At 37.8% G+C, this 15283-nt stretch overlaps 2 protein-coding genes across 2 annotated transcripts; one reads left to right on the forward strand and one right to left on the reverse strand.

The window, feature by feature from the left end:
• Positions 1–347: 347 nt before the first annotated feature.
• On the reverse strand, positions 348–15240 carry LOC110045393 (ATPase ASNA1 homolog). Its single transcript, XM_089286461.1, has 9 exons — positions 15082–15240; positions 14603–14750; positions 13610–13667; positions 12332–12422; positions 10959–11109; positions 10074–10181; positions 8959–9103; positions 2695–2753; positions 348–543 (listed from the first exon to the last, which is right to left on the reverse strand). The coding sequence occupies exons 1-9, from the start codon at positions 15207–15209 to the stop codon at positions 424–426; spliced, it is 1008 nt and encodes a 335-aa protein (XP_089142587.1). The 5' UTR covers positions 15210–15240; the 3' UTR covers positions 348–423.
• Positions 4889–6328, forward strand: LOC149113808 (melanocyte-stimulating hormone receptor-like). The gene has a single exon (XM_089286463.1). The coding sequence runs from the start codon at positions 5150–5152 to the stop codon at positions 6047–6049; it is 900 nt and encodes a 299-aa protein (XP_089142589.1). The 5' UTR covers positions 4889–5149; the 3' UTR covers positions 6050–6328.
• Positions 15241–15283: the final 43 nt, after the last annotated feature.

Consider the following 15283-nt stretch of genomic DNA (forward strand, 5'->3'; position numbering starts at 1 on the left):
TTCGTCAAGGCCGTTTTCACACTGAAATAAGAATAATGGTGCTTGCGCTTGTGCTTGCGTCGCTAGTGAAAGAGCATCTAAAAGTTAGTAAGTTTAGCTAATTTCAGGGTTTTTGGTTCAAACACAAACATGTAATACACCTTTAAAACGCTGTGATTTAGGAGAGCTTTGTATGGTTTGGTACCCAGTCCCTTTCTCGTTTAAAACATGGTTAATTGCGTTCCAACGTATTATAGTGACATCTTAAAGAGACAGTCTATATGATATATGCCATGCAAGAGATTGCGGACCTATATTTTTGCAAGTGATGTTGTCAGCGGGGAGTTCCAAAACACTGCAGCTGAATATACACTTGTTTCCCCTAAATATTTTATTACGATTGTATTTTTTTACATTGTATACCGGGTATTTCCGTTATACATTTTATTGCGAGTAAGGAGTCATAAGATATTTGGAAAACTGTTCAATTTTCGGTTGGCCCCGCACCTCGTGTGCTAAAAGTGGTAAGCAGATAACGTGAAAGTCTTCGTACAAATCTTGAATCTGAAAACAATAAAATATCAATAAGAATAAAGGAAACAAGATTCCCATTCAAAAGGTGTCTAAAACAAAACAGAAAAGGTTAGATATACTGCTGTCATCAACTATGAAAAAATGCCCACAAAATGATTTCAAATTTAAGATTGCATGTCTCCAACACGGAAGTTCTCTTGGTGCGTCACGCAATAGTCCCCAACGAACACCGTTCGTTGAGCACGAGTGCGTGACCAGCCAAATTCTAATCCCAAAGCTTGCAACTCAAAGGAGCTACGTCACGGTTTGCGCATCTTGAATAGGTTAGCCTAAATTTCTCAAGTTCGTCGTTTGTAATCCATGTCAATCTTCTCCATCCTTTGCCATCTTTGTTCGTTTTTGACTTATTATCTCTTTGGTGTTTTTTCATCTCAGTAATCTACTATTTTCAAGTTTCCTTCAATTTGAGGTAATTTTGTGCGTGGCAAAAATACTCAAAATACCGTGACTGAGCTCCGTTAAGGTCATTCGTCGACACAGAAGTTACAGTAGTTTTCATTCAAACTTTGCTCATTGCTTGTTGAGCTTATGGGAACTTAAACTTTGAAATAAAAAGAGAAAAGAAATATAAAAAGAAAGGGGGAATGTTACATTTACTCCAAAATGCATTACAATTTAAGCAATAGCGCACTCTTTTCCCTGTTTACACAGCCTCATGTAAACACCAGGGAGATTTGGAGAATTCGAGACAGTTCTGCAAACCCGAGACACAGTCAAGGGTTTGCGTAACTTTCATAATTCTCCCAACCCCCCAAGGGTTTAGATGAGGCTTTGTAAACACGGAAAAAGTGTTCTATTGCGTTTAGAAAATGTGCGAATCTAAAACGTCACAACCGTGTTTACATACTCCCATCTAAACATACCTATCGACCAATGAGAGCGTGCGTAGTATCTCAGCTATTTTGTAAATCAGACTTCGTTTCGTGGGAACAGAAAACATAAGGGGAATTAGAAAGCGAAATACAACGATAGATATACTGCATCGACTTCAACGAACAATTGTATGTATGTTTTTATGATGAAAGCACCCATTTTAGATCTAAATCGACATTGACTCGGTTTGCCACCGGCATGCAGCGCTCTTAAGGCCACAAATTTATATTTCACGAACACTGGCTAAGTTTACCTTCCGGTTATATCAATTGTTCTGCTGAAATCATTGCATATTCATTTCATGGAAAGGTGATTGCTAAACCCAAAGTAAGAGAAATCCTGACAGGTCACCTTACTCGTTCATCAGAAAAACCACAGTTTTTCTGTCTGGCGAATAAGCTGTATAAGGAAAAGCGCGCCATTTTTTTCTACGCGTGGAGAGAGCACAATGCAACACTTAGGAATTTCTGGTTCGCAAACACTCCAAACGACACTTCATTTGTTTCGAAAGTCCGGAAAAGCGCCGGAGCTTATTCAGATTGCCCAGGTATGAAACGAAAAGTAGCATTTCTACCCCTCATTTCCCGAAACAGCGGCTGGTAATCGAATCCACTGAATGTGACGCTACAAGCCTCGTAATAATTGTTGAAACACTTCAATTTTCACACATTTTGTCCCTCCCCACCCCAGAGCAATGTTGAAAAAACACTTCGAAATGACACATGAATGCATTTCGCCATTTTCCAACATTAAAAGGGGGAAAGGGGTTTTGACACGTCCTTACTAGCTGCTATGATCGAAATTCGAAACATTTGCATGTATTTCATTTCAGTCTATCTTTTCGCACGTCTTCCGACGCCCGCGCTACTTGCGGCTCGCGGCTTCCCATATCACGCTTGCGCTATTGCGTTGCGTTCTTTGCGTTCTTCCCCACGTTTTTTTTTTTTTTGTGCAAAGGAGAGACTGCTCGCAGTCTACTTGTAGACCACTGTTGTACCCCACCCCCCGTCTTGCAAGCATTAAATTTCCGAGAGACGCAGAGAAGTTAAGTGGCTTGTCCAAGAATATAACGCAAAAAAAAAAAAAAAAACACCGCTTCCGACTAGACTAGGCTTAAAACCAGGCGCACTAACTACGAGGCAACTGCACCATCGTGCAAACCAGTGCTAACCACCTGGGAAATCCCTTATCGATTCTGCCAATAGAAAAATATATATGAAGTTAGTGATGATGTTGAAGTCTCTTTACCTGCTCAAGATATTTGCTTTGTAGTTTGTGTCTAGATTCACATAAGCCACACTTCGCATCTAAAAAAGACAGAAAACAAAACACCGTGTTCTCAGTAAGTTACATTACAACTATCTTTCCAGGCCGGAATATTTGTCGGACAGGTTACCATGACCCTGTCACGCAAAACAAAGTTTAGTAAGTAAGTAGGTGAGTCAGTAAGTAAGTAAGCTCTCTACCTATAGAGGATAGCACGAACTCCGTTAATCCGGTCACCAACGTGCCGCGAAAATTATTGGGCATTATTTAATGCTTATTATAAGAACGCATTCCCAGTAATTGTAACATCTTTGTGAGCCCGGGCTCATAAGAACGCGCATTTAACTACAGTCAATACATTGTGCTGGACACATATAAACGTTTTAAGTTTGATTCAGACAGAAAGCTAAATCCTTGGTTAAAAATTTGAACCAAATTTCTTGACGTGGTTACCGACTGCCAAGTAGAAAAGACCACCGTGTATCTGCTATTTTTCTTATTTATTCAATTTTCAGCAATAGAAATTAGATCAGTCTTTTCTCACGCAAAGCTTATGATTAGTTGACTACAATGAGTGGAAAAAAAATTGGGGTGCCCGTGCTCGTTGGTGAGCTAGAGCCATTTTTCAACTGACAGAGCTCAATATCAAGGCAAATCCGTCATGTTTTCAATATGCGCGTGCACGAGCGCGCGCTAATGACGCCATAAATTATGCGCAGTAAGGATGCGCAATGCAAATGTGAGGAATGACCTTAATAGGGGGCCGCTTAATTGAGGTTCCACTGTATAAACGAGAAAAAAATACATTCAGAACTTCCAAAATTCAAAATTTGAAAATAATACTACACGGAATATGGGAGGTTGTTTACCATTAACTTACACAAAAATTCCGGAAATTTCGGTAGAGGGTAGAGCTAAATAGTGAAAACCACTAACAATATTGTGGCCCAGTATAAAAATAGTACCGAGGATTGAAAAAATGGAAGACAACTAAAAGCGAAGTGGTGGTACAATTCTGATGAACGCACAGACGAACAACTTGTTGCTTGAATTTCATTTTCATAGACAGCTTAAACCATCGCTTTTCTTACCATGCGACTCTTGAATGCGGTTTTTCAAATTGCAAACCAGCTGATGTTTCAAGTTTCAACTGGGTCAAGTCTTTGCACTCGAAAACTTTGCCGAAAACCGCGTTGCTGCCATGTACTCGTTAACAACAAAAGACCTATAAGCATTTCTTGTAGGTTTAAATTAAACCCTTGAGTTAAAAGAAAAGACAAATTAAATAGGAAACTACCAAAAACTCTCTTCCGTTGCAAAGGCCTCACTATATTTTACTGTCGAACAATCGCATTTGTTTATTTGGAATTGAACGCTGACGTTACATATTTAGCTTAAGCAAGTTCGGAGGCAAATAGGCGCACTGAACAGATCTAGACAATTCGAAGGTAAAATATAAATCCATGTTTTACCAGGAGTTGCCCTCGGGGTCGCGGTCGTCATTGCTTAAGTTCGTTATTCAAAACTTCATAAAGCGCTTGTTTATTAACTATTCCCTGGAAGTATATTAAATAGACAGGATGTCAAAAAACATAAAAAAAATATAAATCAATAGTTAAGGTAGAAAAACTTACAAGTCAGATGACCTTAACATTCAAAACAAAGCCATTTATTACCCTTGTTCATTTGAGTTAATGTAGCGGCAATGCCGTTAAATAGATCAAAACAGAACCCTCCCTTGATGATTTGCAACACCTAATAAAAACATTGCGAATCTTACATTACATGAATGCAACTAAATTTAGAGATGTTATTCATCTGAGACATAACAATTCGTCTTTCTTACATAAACACGCCTCTTTACATTTGGCACAGCACAATAGACGAAGTTGAATGCATCTTGGAAATACGTTTCCATTGTGATCATTTTTACAAAATGTGTACCTCATTTAATACAAGCATTTCTGTTTGAGAAAAAAAAATGTTTACGTTTGGAGCTAAAATCGATTAGACTGCACCCTAAAACAGCTGCTCTCTTTCTGTAAATGTGTTTTAATTTCCACCACACCGGTTTGTTTTCAATCCTTAACCGCAGTATCTATTTTGAGTAAATTTACAGCTGTTTTCTTTCCTTTCACCCTTTTGAGCTTTCCTGCCTGACCTGCAGGTTTGTATGTGTGTGTGTGTGTGTGTGTGTGTGTGTGTGTGTGTGTGTGTGTTTGTGTTTTTTCCCGGAAAATGAATATTTAATAGCGAAACTTCACGCTAAACGTCAGCAAAGATTAATTAAGATAGAAACCGATATATACGTCAATGCATCAGTTTTAGCGCGCCGTCTCAACCCAGCTCAAGAAGTCAAGGGCAATTAATTCGTCGTTTTAGATGAAAAAAAGAAAAAACACCGCCGAGCTGGGTTCATAGTTTTAAAAGTTAAACTATGATCAACTTCGAAAACGACAACAACGCCTCAGGAAACGAAGACTACGATTCTTCTGAACCTATTGTCATCATAAACTGTCTTCTAAACGCCACCCTGATGCCCGTAGTCATTCTGGGCAACGCTTTGGTCCTGGTCGCCATTATAAGAACGCCTTCCATTCGTTCCACATCCATGCTGCTGCTTTGCAGCCTAGCCGTGTCGGACCTCCTTGTAGGTATAATGGTGCAACCGTTTTATATCGCGCACCAGCTGACGAGAGGACAGCTTCTTTATCTCCTGGAGGGAAGCACTGGCCATTCTGTATGTGGAGTTTCGTTTATGACAATCACAGCAATAACTGTGGACCGCTTCATCGCGCTTCATTACCATCTACGCTATGCAACACTGGTCACCAAGTCCCGCGTCAAACACACTTTAGTATCAATATGGTTTTTCAACTTCGCTTTATTGGGTTTCTACTTTTGGAACAGGCGGGTTTATCAAACTCTGTTGGGAGTCATATTTGTAATTTGCTTCATAGTTTCCACATTTTGCTACATCAGAATTTATCAAATTCTCCGTCATCATCTGGCAGAGATCGAGTCTCAGCAACGCGCGGTGCAAAGTCTCAATGCTAGAAACCATCATACGCACACTGAACGCTTCGAAAAAAGCGTAATGAGTACTTTTGTATTCTACATCGCTTTATTAATATGTTATATTCCAATGTATATTTTTTTGACCCTTAGTGGACCTCTGTCCATGAACTGGCACCAAGAATGGAGTTTCTCTGCCACTTTAGTGTTCAGCAACTCCGCAATTAATCCATTTTTGTACCGCTGGCGTATTCGCGAACTTCGAGTGGCCGTTGATAAGACAGCGAGGCTGGTGCTATGTAAAAACCCCGAGGACGGCTAAAGATTTTCCTTCTGAAGGAAGATAAATATGCGCATTGAGAAATATTTTCGCTTTCGGGTGATAGTTTGAAGTTATGACTATGGCTTGGTTGAAAACTGAGAATCATGTAAATATACGAAAGAAAAATACGACATTCGTGGAGCCTCAAACGACTAGAAGTAATAGTAGTTAAAAAGACTCATTTCCAAAGGTACTCGTTTAGGAAATAACAGGTGCTTTTAATATTTTTTTGTACGCTGTTATGTTTTCCTGGTAGTCTGTGTAAATATCTCGGAGAAAAGCAAGATTAAAAAAAGCAACCAAGATTTTAAAAAAATCTCTATATAGTGTTTCAATTGCAGTGAAGCTGTTGATTATTGGAAGGTAACACTATGGAAATTCTATAAATATCAGTAGTGATAATGCAAAGGGTTCAAATTATTTCCGCTAAAAAAGGAAAATTAGTACTTGACTTAAGAATAGAAACTGCTACCTCAAATACCGCAAGTTTCGAAGGTGTAAATAGGATTCGACCCCGCCTCAAGGTAAAGGGAGGCCTTGGGATTTTCGGTTTTGCGGATTTGGCCAATTTTTTGTTCGGTTTTCGTGTCGTGTGCGGGTTTTCTCCAATTTAGTCTTTGGTTTTCGGTTTTTGTCAACAATGATGGCGGTTTTTCGGATTTTTCTGCCCAATGCATTTTACGGTTTTTCTGGTTTTGATAAGGAAGTTACACCCCGCAGTCCCGCTAAAACTGTAATTCCAAGGTTAGAGGATTGCATGACAAGCCTACTAGTCTCTTTAGCAGCCGTTATTTGGGTCGTAACAGCTGTCAAGCGGACTATGAAAAGCTAAAGATAACATCAAGCAAAATGGCTTTTTCTCAAATATCACACGGCTTGGATAATATCTTGAGGACTTTGACCTTAGACTGTGGACCATCGAGTTTCTATTGCTCAATTGCGAGTTGTCTCCCCTTTTCGTCGCGGGAATAACATTGCCCTTACTCGCTCCGTTCAAAAAGGAGAGACTGGTTGGTTGTAAAATAAAGTAGTTAGGTTGTAAAATGGGGCTGCCATTGTGCCTACACAAGTGAAAATTCTGACAATAGCAATCAAAAAGTAACTTCCGAATGTGTTGTTTCTTTTAAACAAAAATCGTCTAAAATCATTTTATCGTGCAATTCTTTCTAGTTTCACATTGCTATAGGTATGTGGAGCCGATTTACACAAAAAAGAGCTTTTTAGACTACGATGTGTTCTGCACTAACGAGGAAATACGCAGAAAGAACTTCGGAAAGTAAAACAAGTTTAGACGTGTAAAATTAAATAACAAAGAGACATTCTGAAGACTACCAAAGCTTGTTAGTGAGGGCTTTTATTTCGGTTCTCGGTTTTGGACGAAATTTCTCGCGGTTTGGCGGTTTTCGACGATTTTTTGCGCGGTTTTTCGGTTTCTAATAGAGGGTGGTAAAGGGGGGGTATAGATCACGTTTCACGGAAAATAAAGCAGCCCTTTCACAATTCACGAAAAATACAACATTGGCATTTCACGCTCCACGGAAAATAAAAGAGAACATTTTGGAAAATCACGGTTCACGGCGACTATGGAAATCACGATTCACGAGGAAAAAATTAGCCATTTCACATTTCACGGGAAAAAAAAGGGCCGATCGCGAGTCACGAAAATACCCTTTACCACCTTCCTAATAGGCCCCCACGCCCCCCTCAAGGTAGAGACCTCAACGCAACTTGTTACGAGAAACAGCGGAAATAACAGATGCAACGAGCTACCCCAAAATAATCCAATGTGCGTTTTAAATCATCCCTATTCCAAAGGCAACATCCTATGTTTTTTTTTTGTTTTAATGTAATGAAAGGAAATCGAGCAATTTTATTTTTTGTGGACAAAAACTTTGTACCAGAATAACTTTAAGTATCTTGCAGTTCTTTTTGCATTTTATAAAAGCTTAAGATATAAATAGCTGCCTAAAATAACACCAAAAACAATTTCCCATGAGAACTTGAGAAAATACATGTTAAAGTTCAGAGAAATTGTGCAAACACAGGTAAAATTTCGTCATTAATTTCATTTCACAAGTACTTTCAAGTGTTTCATTTGAACTTCAAAATTTGTTTTCGACTTTTCTTGTTGTTAGAAATAAGGGTTTTTTTTGAGAAGATATTTAAAACAGTCGCACAGTTTGTAATACGAATATTCCCGGTACAAAGTTTTTGTCCACTTGTAACTCGAACTTCTGCTGGCTCCTTGTTAACCTGAACTGCTTTCTGTAATTCAAAACCAAATATTTATGAGAGTAACTTCATACGGAAGGTTCGATACACATAAAAGCACGTTTTAGCTACTTGGAACTCGCTACGCGCGCCAGAAGTCGACCTAGGGAAATTTAAAACACGTGCCACATGGTAACTAAGCTCGATCGTGCTGCGCACTCACTAGGGCTAGTCTAAAAAAAAAAACCCGAGTTATCACAATTTTTTATTAAGAAATAGAAAGCATATTCCGTGTTTCTATCAAGTTGTAGAAACACGAGTGGAAGTTTGGGAAAACGAGAAATCAGATCAGATTGCAGTAAATGTATTTGCATTAGTATAACATTATAGAATTCCACTAAAACTAGTTAGAAACAAGGGAGAGATTACGAAAATGTTTTCCACTTCCTTTACAAAATTGAGGAGCAAAGAGACGACCGTCACTCGTTTGTTGTGATTCTATTTTCACACATCGCGATAGTTAGAAGTGTGTTACTATAGAGTTATCGAAACACAGCTTTTACACGCAGCTCTTCAGTTAGTCAATTCTAAGACAAGTGATTCACTTCCAAATTCTCCAAGTTTATACTGAAGAAAAGAACGATACAGCAACTATTGAGAAGAATCTATATGTTAAGCGTAGCACAACTCGTACTCACCTTTTTTCTTGCTGGGGTAAACCAGTTGATTCACAATTATGTTATGCGTATCGATTTCGGCCTTTGCAAGTTCTTGTACTAATCTCTCTGTCTCGAAAAGCGACAAAAACTCCGCTATGCACACACATACAAACGTTGTGTGATCCTGAAAACAAGCAAACACAAAACAAAGTTATCTATTTTAAATAGCTCGGTGAAAACTAATGCTGTTCAATAGAGGAGATGAACAAAAAAAACGGAAGAACGACCAAACGACGAAAGAACGAACAAAACGAATGGACGAGCGTACGAACGAACGAAAAAACGAAAAAACGCACAAACGAACGAACGAAACGAAATAACTAAGCAAACAAATGAACAGACGAATGAACGAAACGAAAGAACGGACAAATGAACGAAACAACGAATGTAAGAACCAACAAATAATGAACGAGCAATTAAGTGAGACAAACAAGTTTGACCATGTGTATAAAACGTAGTCAGCGTATTGAATATCACAACAGCGTAAAATTAGTGTGGGTAATCGAATGAATGCGAGTGCATATCCACCGTAGGAAAAAAGATGGCGGCTGTACATTTTACCACAATACCTTGCGAACCTAACACAGCCTATAAGGCACGAAGGAAGCCAAATTTTTACAATACTTGTTCCTATGCTGAGGACATTGTGTAGCCTAGGTATGAAGATTTTATAACTTTTCTGCACGTTTTTATGAGCGTTGTTAAGGTTTTCTTGCGCTAAGAACTATGGGTAAATGAACCAGTCGCCATCTTTTTTCCTACGGAGGATTAGGGATTTACACTACGAGTAGTGATATTTGAAAATTCTCTCAAAATTACACGAGCTTCTTAAAGAAGGAAATGTTACCAATCTTTTCACGAAAAAGTGTCATTACGGGTTGGTTATTAAGTGGAATCTGAAAACATGATCCAATTAGCAAAGCATGACAAAAAATTTGCTCTCTTTCCTTCATCCCTGCCTCCAGCCTGAAATTTATTTTTTATCATTCTCCACAATCTGAGACAGGTCAGTTTCTAAATCCTAAATGTGTGTTATCTTGTTATAGCGCAGAAATAATTTTGTATCGCGAGAGATTATTTTCTGTGATACATACCGGATTCTTAAACTGTTCACTGACTTGCCGAATAACAGGCATTGTGTCTTCTAACTTCTTAGTCATGTTATCTGCATTCATATCATGTATACCAAGCATCGCTCCAAACTAAACAAAAAACAAACAGACAAAAAAACCTTCAATTAGGCCCAGTCCACACTACGTCGGAGAAATTTGAAAACGCAGCTTTATTTCTACGGTTAGGCCCACCGTCCACACTAATCCGGCACGAAAACGGAGCTTTTCGAGAACGCTCTTCAAACTGGAGGAATTTGAAAACGCCGGCTTTGCATTTTAGTGTGGACGGACAACATTTTGAAAACGGAGCTTTTCGAAAACGATGACGTCACGATAATCACGTGATTTCCCTGACCGAGGTTCCCTCAAACACAAATCCAAAATGGCGGGTGATTGATGCGTTTTTCAAATTCCTCCGGCGTAATGTGGACGAAAACAATTTGAAGCGTTTTCATAGTGAAACCTCCGTTTTTGAATTCCTTCGGCGTTGAGTGGACGGGACTTAAAGGTGTAAATATAGCTCAGTCTAAAAAAAATGATTTGTTAGAATTAACAAATATCGTAAAACACTTACTCATATTTTCAACTTTAAGTTGAAATAATGTATCAAAGTTTGACTATGTTCCAAACACCGAGAAGAGAGTTGAAAATACGACGCGTAATGGAGTATATTTCACGAATTTCGAGGTGTTTGGAAATGTTTTCAGACACGATCTGGAGTGTTCGATAGATCTTCTCAATCGAAACTTAAACTAAGGTGAAAACAAAGATCAGGAGATAAAATACGAAAAATCTATGCTAGTTAATATCAAATATCCAAACACCGTCGAGAAAAGATGAATTATAAAACACGGCTGCATTACATACCTGTGCAACAAAAGGTCCTATACTGTTTTTCAGAGTCAGAATTTTCCCCAGAGATTTCTCAATGATCGACGGAAAGGCAAGCAGTCTGAGAGTGTGCCCAGTCGGTGCTGTATCAAATACTACAACACTAAAATCCATTGTGTTAACCAACCTACAAAGGGATGTAATCGCAAAACTAACAGTTAGAGGTGCACAAAACTCCTAATAATCCTTTCACTGCCACATTCAACCATCAGTTGTTGTGGCCCACTTATGTTTGTCTGACTGGATTCACTGGAGCCATTAAATTAACTAATGAGATTGCTCTATTTCTGGTCCAATATTCTCTAAATATTTGACCACATACTGTCCCGAATGATCGCACAAGATCACTCTTGAAGATTTTCTGGTAGTTTTATGGCTTACGTTTCTGAAAGAACTACTCTCGCGTAAAAGATTCCTTTTCTTTTTCCTTCCAACCCTCTTCTCCCTTCTGTTTTGTTCAACATCACACGTGAGTATATGTCTAGTCAGCTCCCAATCAGAAATGCGCATTTAAAGTTTGCCATGTTCTACCAGTCCGTGATCATGGTATTTTTTCCAAACATTTTAAGTCATGTAACAAATCTGTTATTAACCAAGCTTGCTCGGGACCGTATACTGGAAGAATATCGGCCATTGGTCTTTTTTGTACAGCCTCAGGCCTTCTTTCTCCAAGTACGACCATTGAACGATGAGCAGTTCTTTCATGTGGAGCTGTTTATTATGCTGTACAAGGTGGTTCTAACTTTTAACTCTGTGGATGAAACCCTAGTGTGTGACCATTCAAATGAAAGCTATTGAGCAGTACTTTCATGTGGGACTGTTTATTATGCTGTACAAGGTGGTTCTAACTTTTAAGTCTGTGGATGAAACCCTAGTGTGTGACCATTCAAATGAAAGCTATTGAGCAGCACTTTCATGTGGTACTGTTTATTATGCTGTACAAGGTGGTTCTAACTTGTACGTCTCTGTATGAAACCATAGTGTACGTGCGTGACCATTCAAATGAGGGTTACTGGACAGTACATGTACTTTCTTGTGGTACTGTTAATTATGCTGTATCAGTGTGGGACCATTCAAATGTCATTACTTTTAAGTCTGTTTTAACCTAAAAAATAGGATTACAAATTTTGTAAGAATTGGTCTGTACATGGTATTTCATGAAAGCCTCAGAGTTTCCTCCACAGCTTTCTTGATTGAACGTGGGCAGGTTTTCTTGAATTGTGTGATGTTGCTCTTCAGTTCTACACAACTAAGAAGGACAACAATTCAACTCGAAAATGCACTGTACATTAAGTTGTCTATTCTGCACTCCAGTGTGTGATCACTTGTACTGCAAAGATTCTGCATACCTCATGACCTCAGCAAAACTCATGGCCTCATCAATACCAGGAAATGCTCCTAAAAGTTCCTTTACCATATTTTTACCCATAGACATTACATCTACAAGGAAAAAAGTGAAAAAAATTATGAAAAGCATCAAACACAGTGACAATGATTCCATATTTTAAACTCTCAAATACTAATATCAACAAGTGGAATATTATAGTACATGTAAGTTAAACTGTATACTGAGCATGGATCCCTGAAAAGGGCTTCACTAACATCAATATCAAAATACAGAAAATAAATAAATAACAGAGATAACTAGAAAAACTATGTACAATAACAAGTACTGATGTTAATGAACAACTGTGTACAAATTAATTCATTAATTAAACGTTTCTTAAAAACTTTTAATTAGTGTCTGTTATTTGCTTCAAATCCTCATTAAGGTTGTTCCATATTTTTACACCACAATAAAATAAAAGGTGCACTGGGTGGCAGCAATTCTACTAGATGGAATATTGAAGATGCCTCTATGTCTTGTCCATCTGTTGTGGATGGTAGATGTCACATAAACTGTATGCAATTTCGACCAACACAAATTGAATAGTTTTGTCAAGGGTAATATAGAGCAAAGAATATAAAAATCTGGAGTTTATCTAACTATTGAATTCCATAATCTAGTAGGACTCAACAGCTCTACATGATAAAAACATAGATTAATATGAAAAATTTCATTGTCAAATGAAGGGCAGAACTGGTATGAGTAGTGCATATTTTTTTTCAGTGTTACCTGAGTGAGCGAGAATATGAGCACGCATGAAAATCAATGTACACAAGGAGAACATAAGGAAACAATGTGTGAATCTGAGTATAAACATACTTTCCTGGATTGCCATTTCAAAATGTTTATTGTAAAATAATGTCTTAATTCTACTGAACTTAACAGTTAAATTGTGATGTGACAAGACCTGCTTATTTGCACCAAGGTAGCACTTTCTTTAAATGATATTTTTTAATTCTATCGTACTGTGGTTTATTTTTCTACAGAATTCTACATTGCCCTGGTCTCAGTAATTTCTTCCTTTTTTCTTCTCCTAAAGCAAAAAAGCCACGATTGCGTTAGTCACAATTAGCAAAAATAAAACATGGTTTTCTTGCTCTTATTGATTTCTTGGCCAATCACTTTTCATTGTGGATCAAATTTGATTGAACGATAGAAAAGAAAAAATCTCTGGCCCAGGAAAATTTTACTAAAATTTATTTACAAAAATAATGATTCTTTTACTCAAAGAGTAATTTACCTGGCTCATCAAAAACATCTTCAGGAAGGTGGGAAAATCCAACATTAGGATCTATTTCCTATAAATAAAGAGCATTAGCAGTTGTACTGAGTCTTGTTGAGAGAATGTATTGTATATTAACTAGTAAAAATCTACTAGCACTGTAAGGCAAATCCAGATGTAGATAGTGAAAAGTCTAGCAGTGTGTGGTTGTTAACAAAAATGGCACCAAATTCTTTGCAATTTTGAAGTGTCTGTGAAGAGGATTTTGATAAAGTTTTCATCGACTAGTAGATTTATACTTAAACAATTAGATCATTTTCTCATGATTTCTATGCATGAAAACTTGGGCTGAGCCCTTGTCACCTATCATTTGATAGAAATTGAGAGCGAATAATCTAATCCCTAATTAGATTTTTAAGTCCATGATACCACTTCATACATTCATTTTGTGTCAACACTCTGCCATGGTGGCAAGGATTATGTGGCTTGATTACCCTTAGAGCTATGCAGACTGGGACTGCTCCTGGTTGGTTCAACCTTCCCTGATTGGCTGAAGGTTGAGTTAAGACAAAGAATGCCCCCTTCATCCAACTCCTGCAGGTAGTGGGCTGGGCACAGGGCTAATCATCCCATACTGTAAACAATAGCTGTCTGTAGAAACCTTAGGTTCTATTTCCCAGTTGGGGAATTAGGGATACTAATAATTGCCACATAATTACAGTGTATAAATGAGTTAAGTTAACATTCTTTTTAACTGAATAATACGAGATTTGTTATGGAAAATTTTCTTTTGAGACGAGCAAACTTTGAAATGTGTGTTGGAAAATTTCATGGATTGTGATGAAGACATTACTTGCTTAACTAGAAAGATATTGGATAAAAACAAAAATAATCTAAAAACCCAGAAATTTTGTCTGCGTTTCTTGTCTCACAGCATAATAGCATCTTTCTCAAAAAAGCTGTTATTTTTTCTTCAGATTTACCAAAAAAAGAGCCATTATTTACGCTTACCATTGCAAAAAGATTGTCACAACCGTTCACTTTTGTTGGAACATTACTAAATTTTTGAACAAAAGCATCCGATATGTTGTGGGCAGGATCTGTTGAAATTATCAATACCCTTTCTCTTGTTTTCGCAAGTTGGAGGGCAATACTGCAACTAAACATAAAATAATGCAATTCAGCTTTCATAAGTAAGATACACGTATGTACATGTACGACTCTTTCAGCAAATAAACTTAAGCTTAATATAGGTAGGTTATTCGTAAATGATTCTTGATCAATAAAGAATCTTAGATGAGTACATAGTTGAAAGCGACAAATACATAGGATTCCTTTATCCTTAAACTGAAGAAAATGAAAATCGTCTTTCAAAAAAACCTTCCTCGATTTCAAAATTGCCGATCAAAAAAAAAAATTGTCGACTGCCAGTCAAGCTAAAGCTTATACGTTATTTTGATGTCCATCGTTTTTATATCCTGATTGCCTACCTGCATGTTGTCTTTCCAACACCACCTTTTCCTCCGACAAAAATCCAGCGCAATGTTTCCTGATCAATGACATTTTGAATTGTAGGTTCTAGGGGTTCAAACTCCTCTTTGGCATCGGCGGCCGCCATCTTGAATGTTTCAAAATGATTGCGCGGTAGGAAGGACTAGGAGCTAGTATTTTGTCCGCTGAACAGAAAACTCG

The sequence above is a fragment of the Orbicella faveolata genome, unplaced genomic scaffold, assembly GCF_042242905.1.
Source record: "Orbicella faveolata isolate gen_17 unplaced genomic scaffold, um_ofav_v1 contig_14, whole genome shotgun sequence".
Lineage (NCBI taxonomy): Eukaryota > Metazoa > Cnidaria > Anthozoa > Scleractinia > Merulinidae > Orbicella > Orbicella faveolata.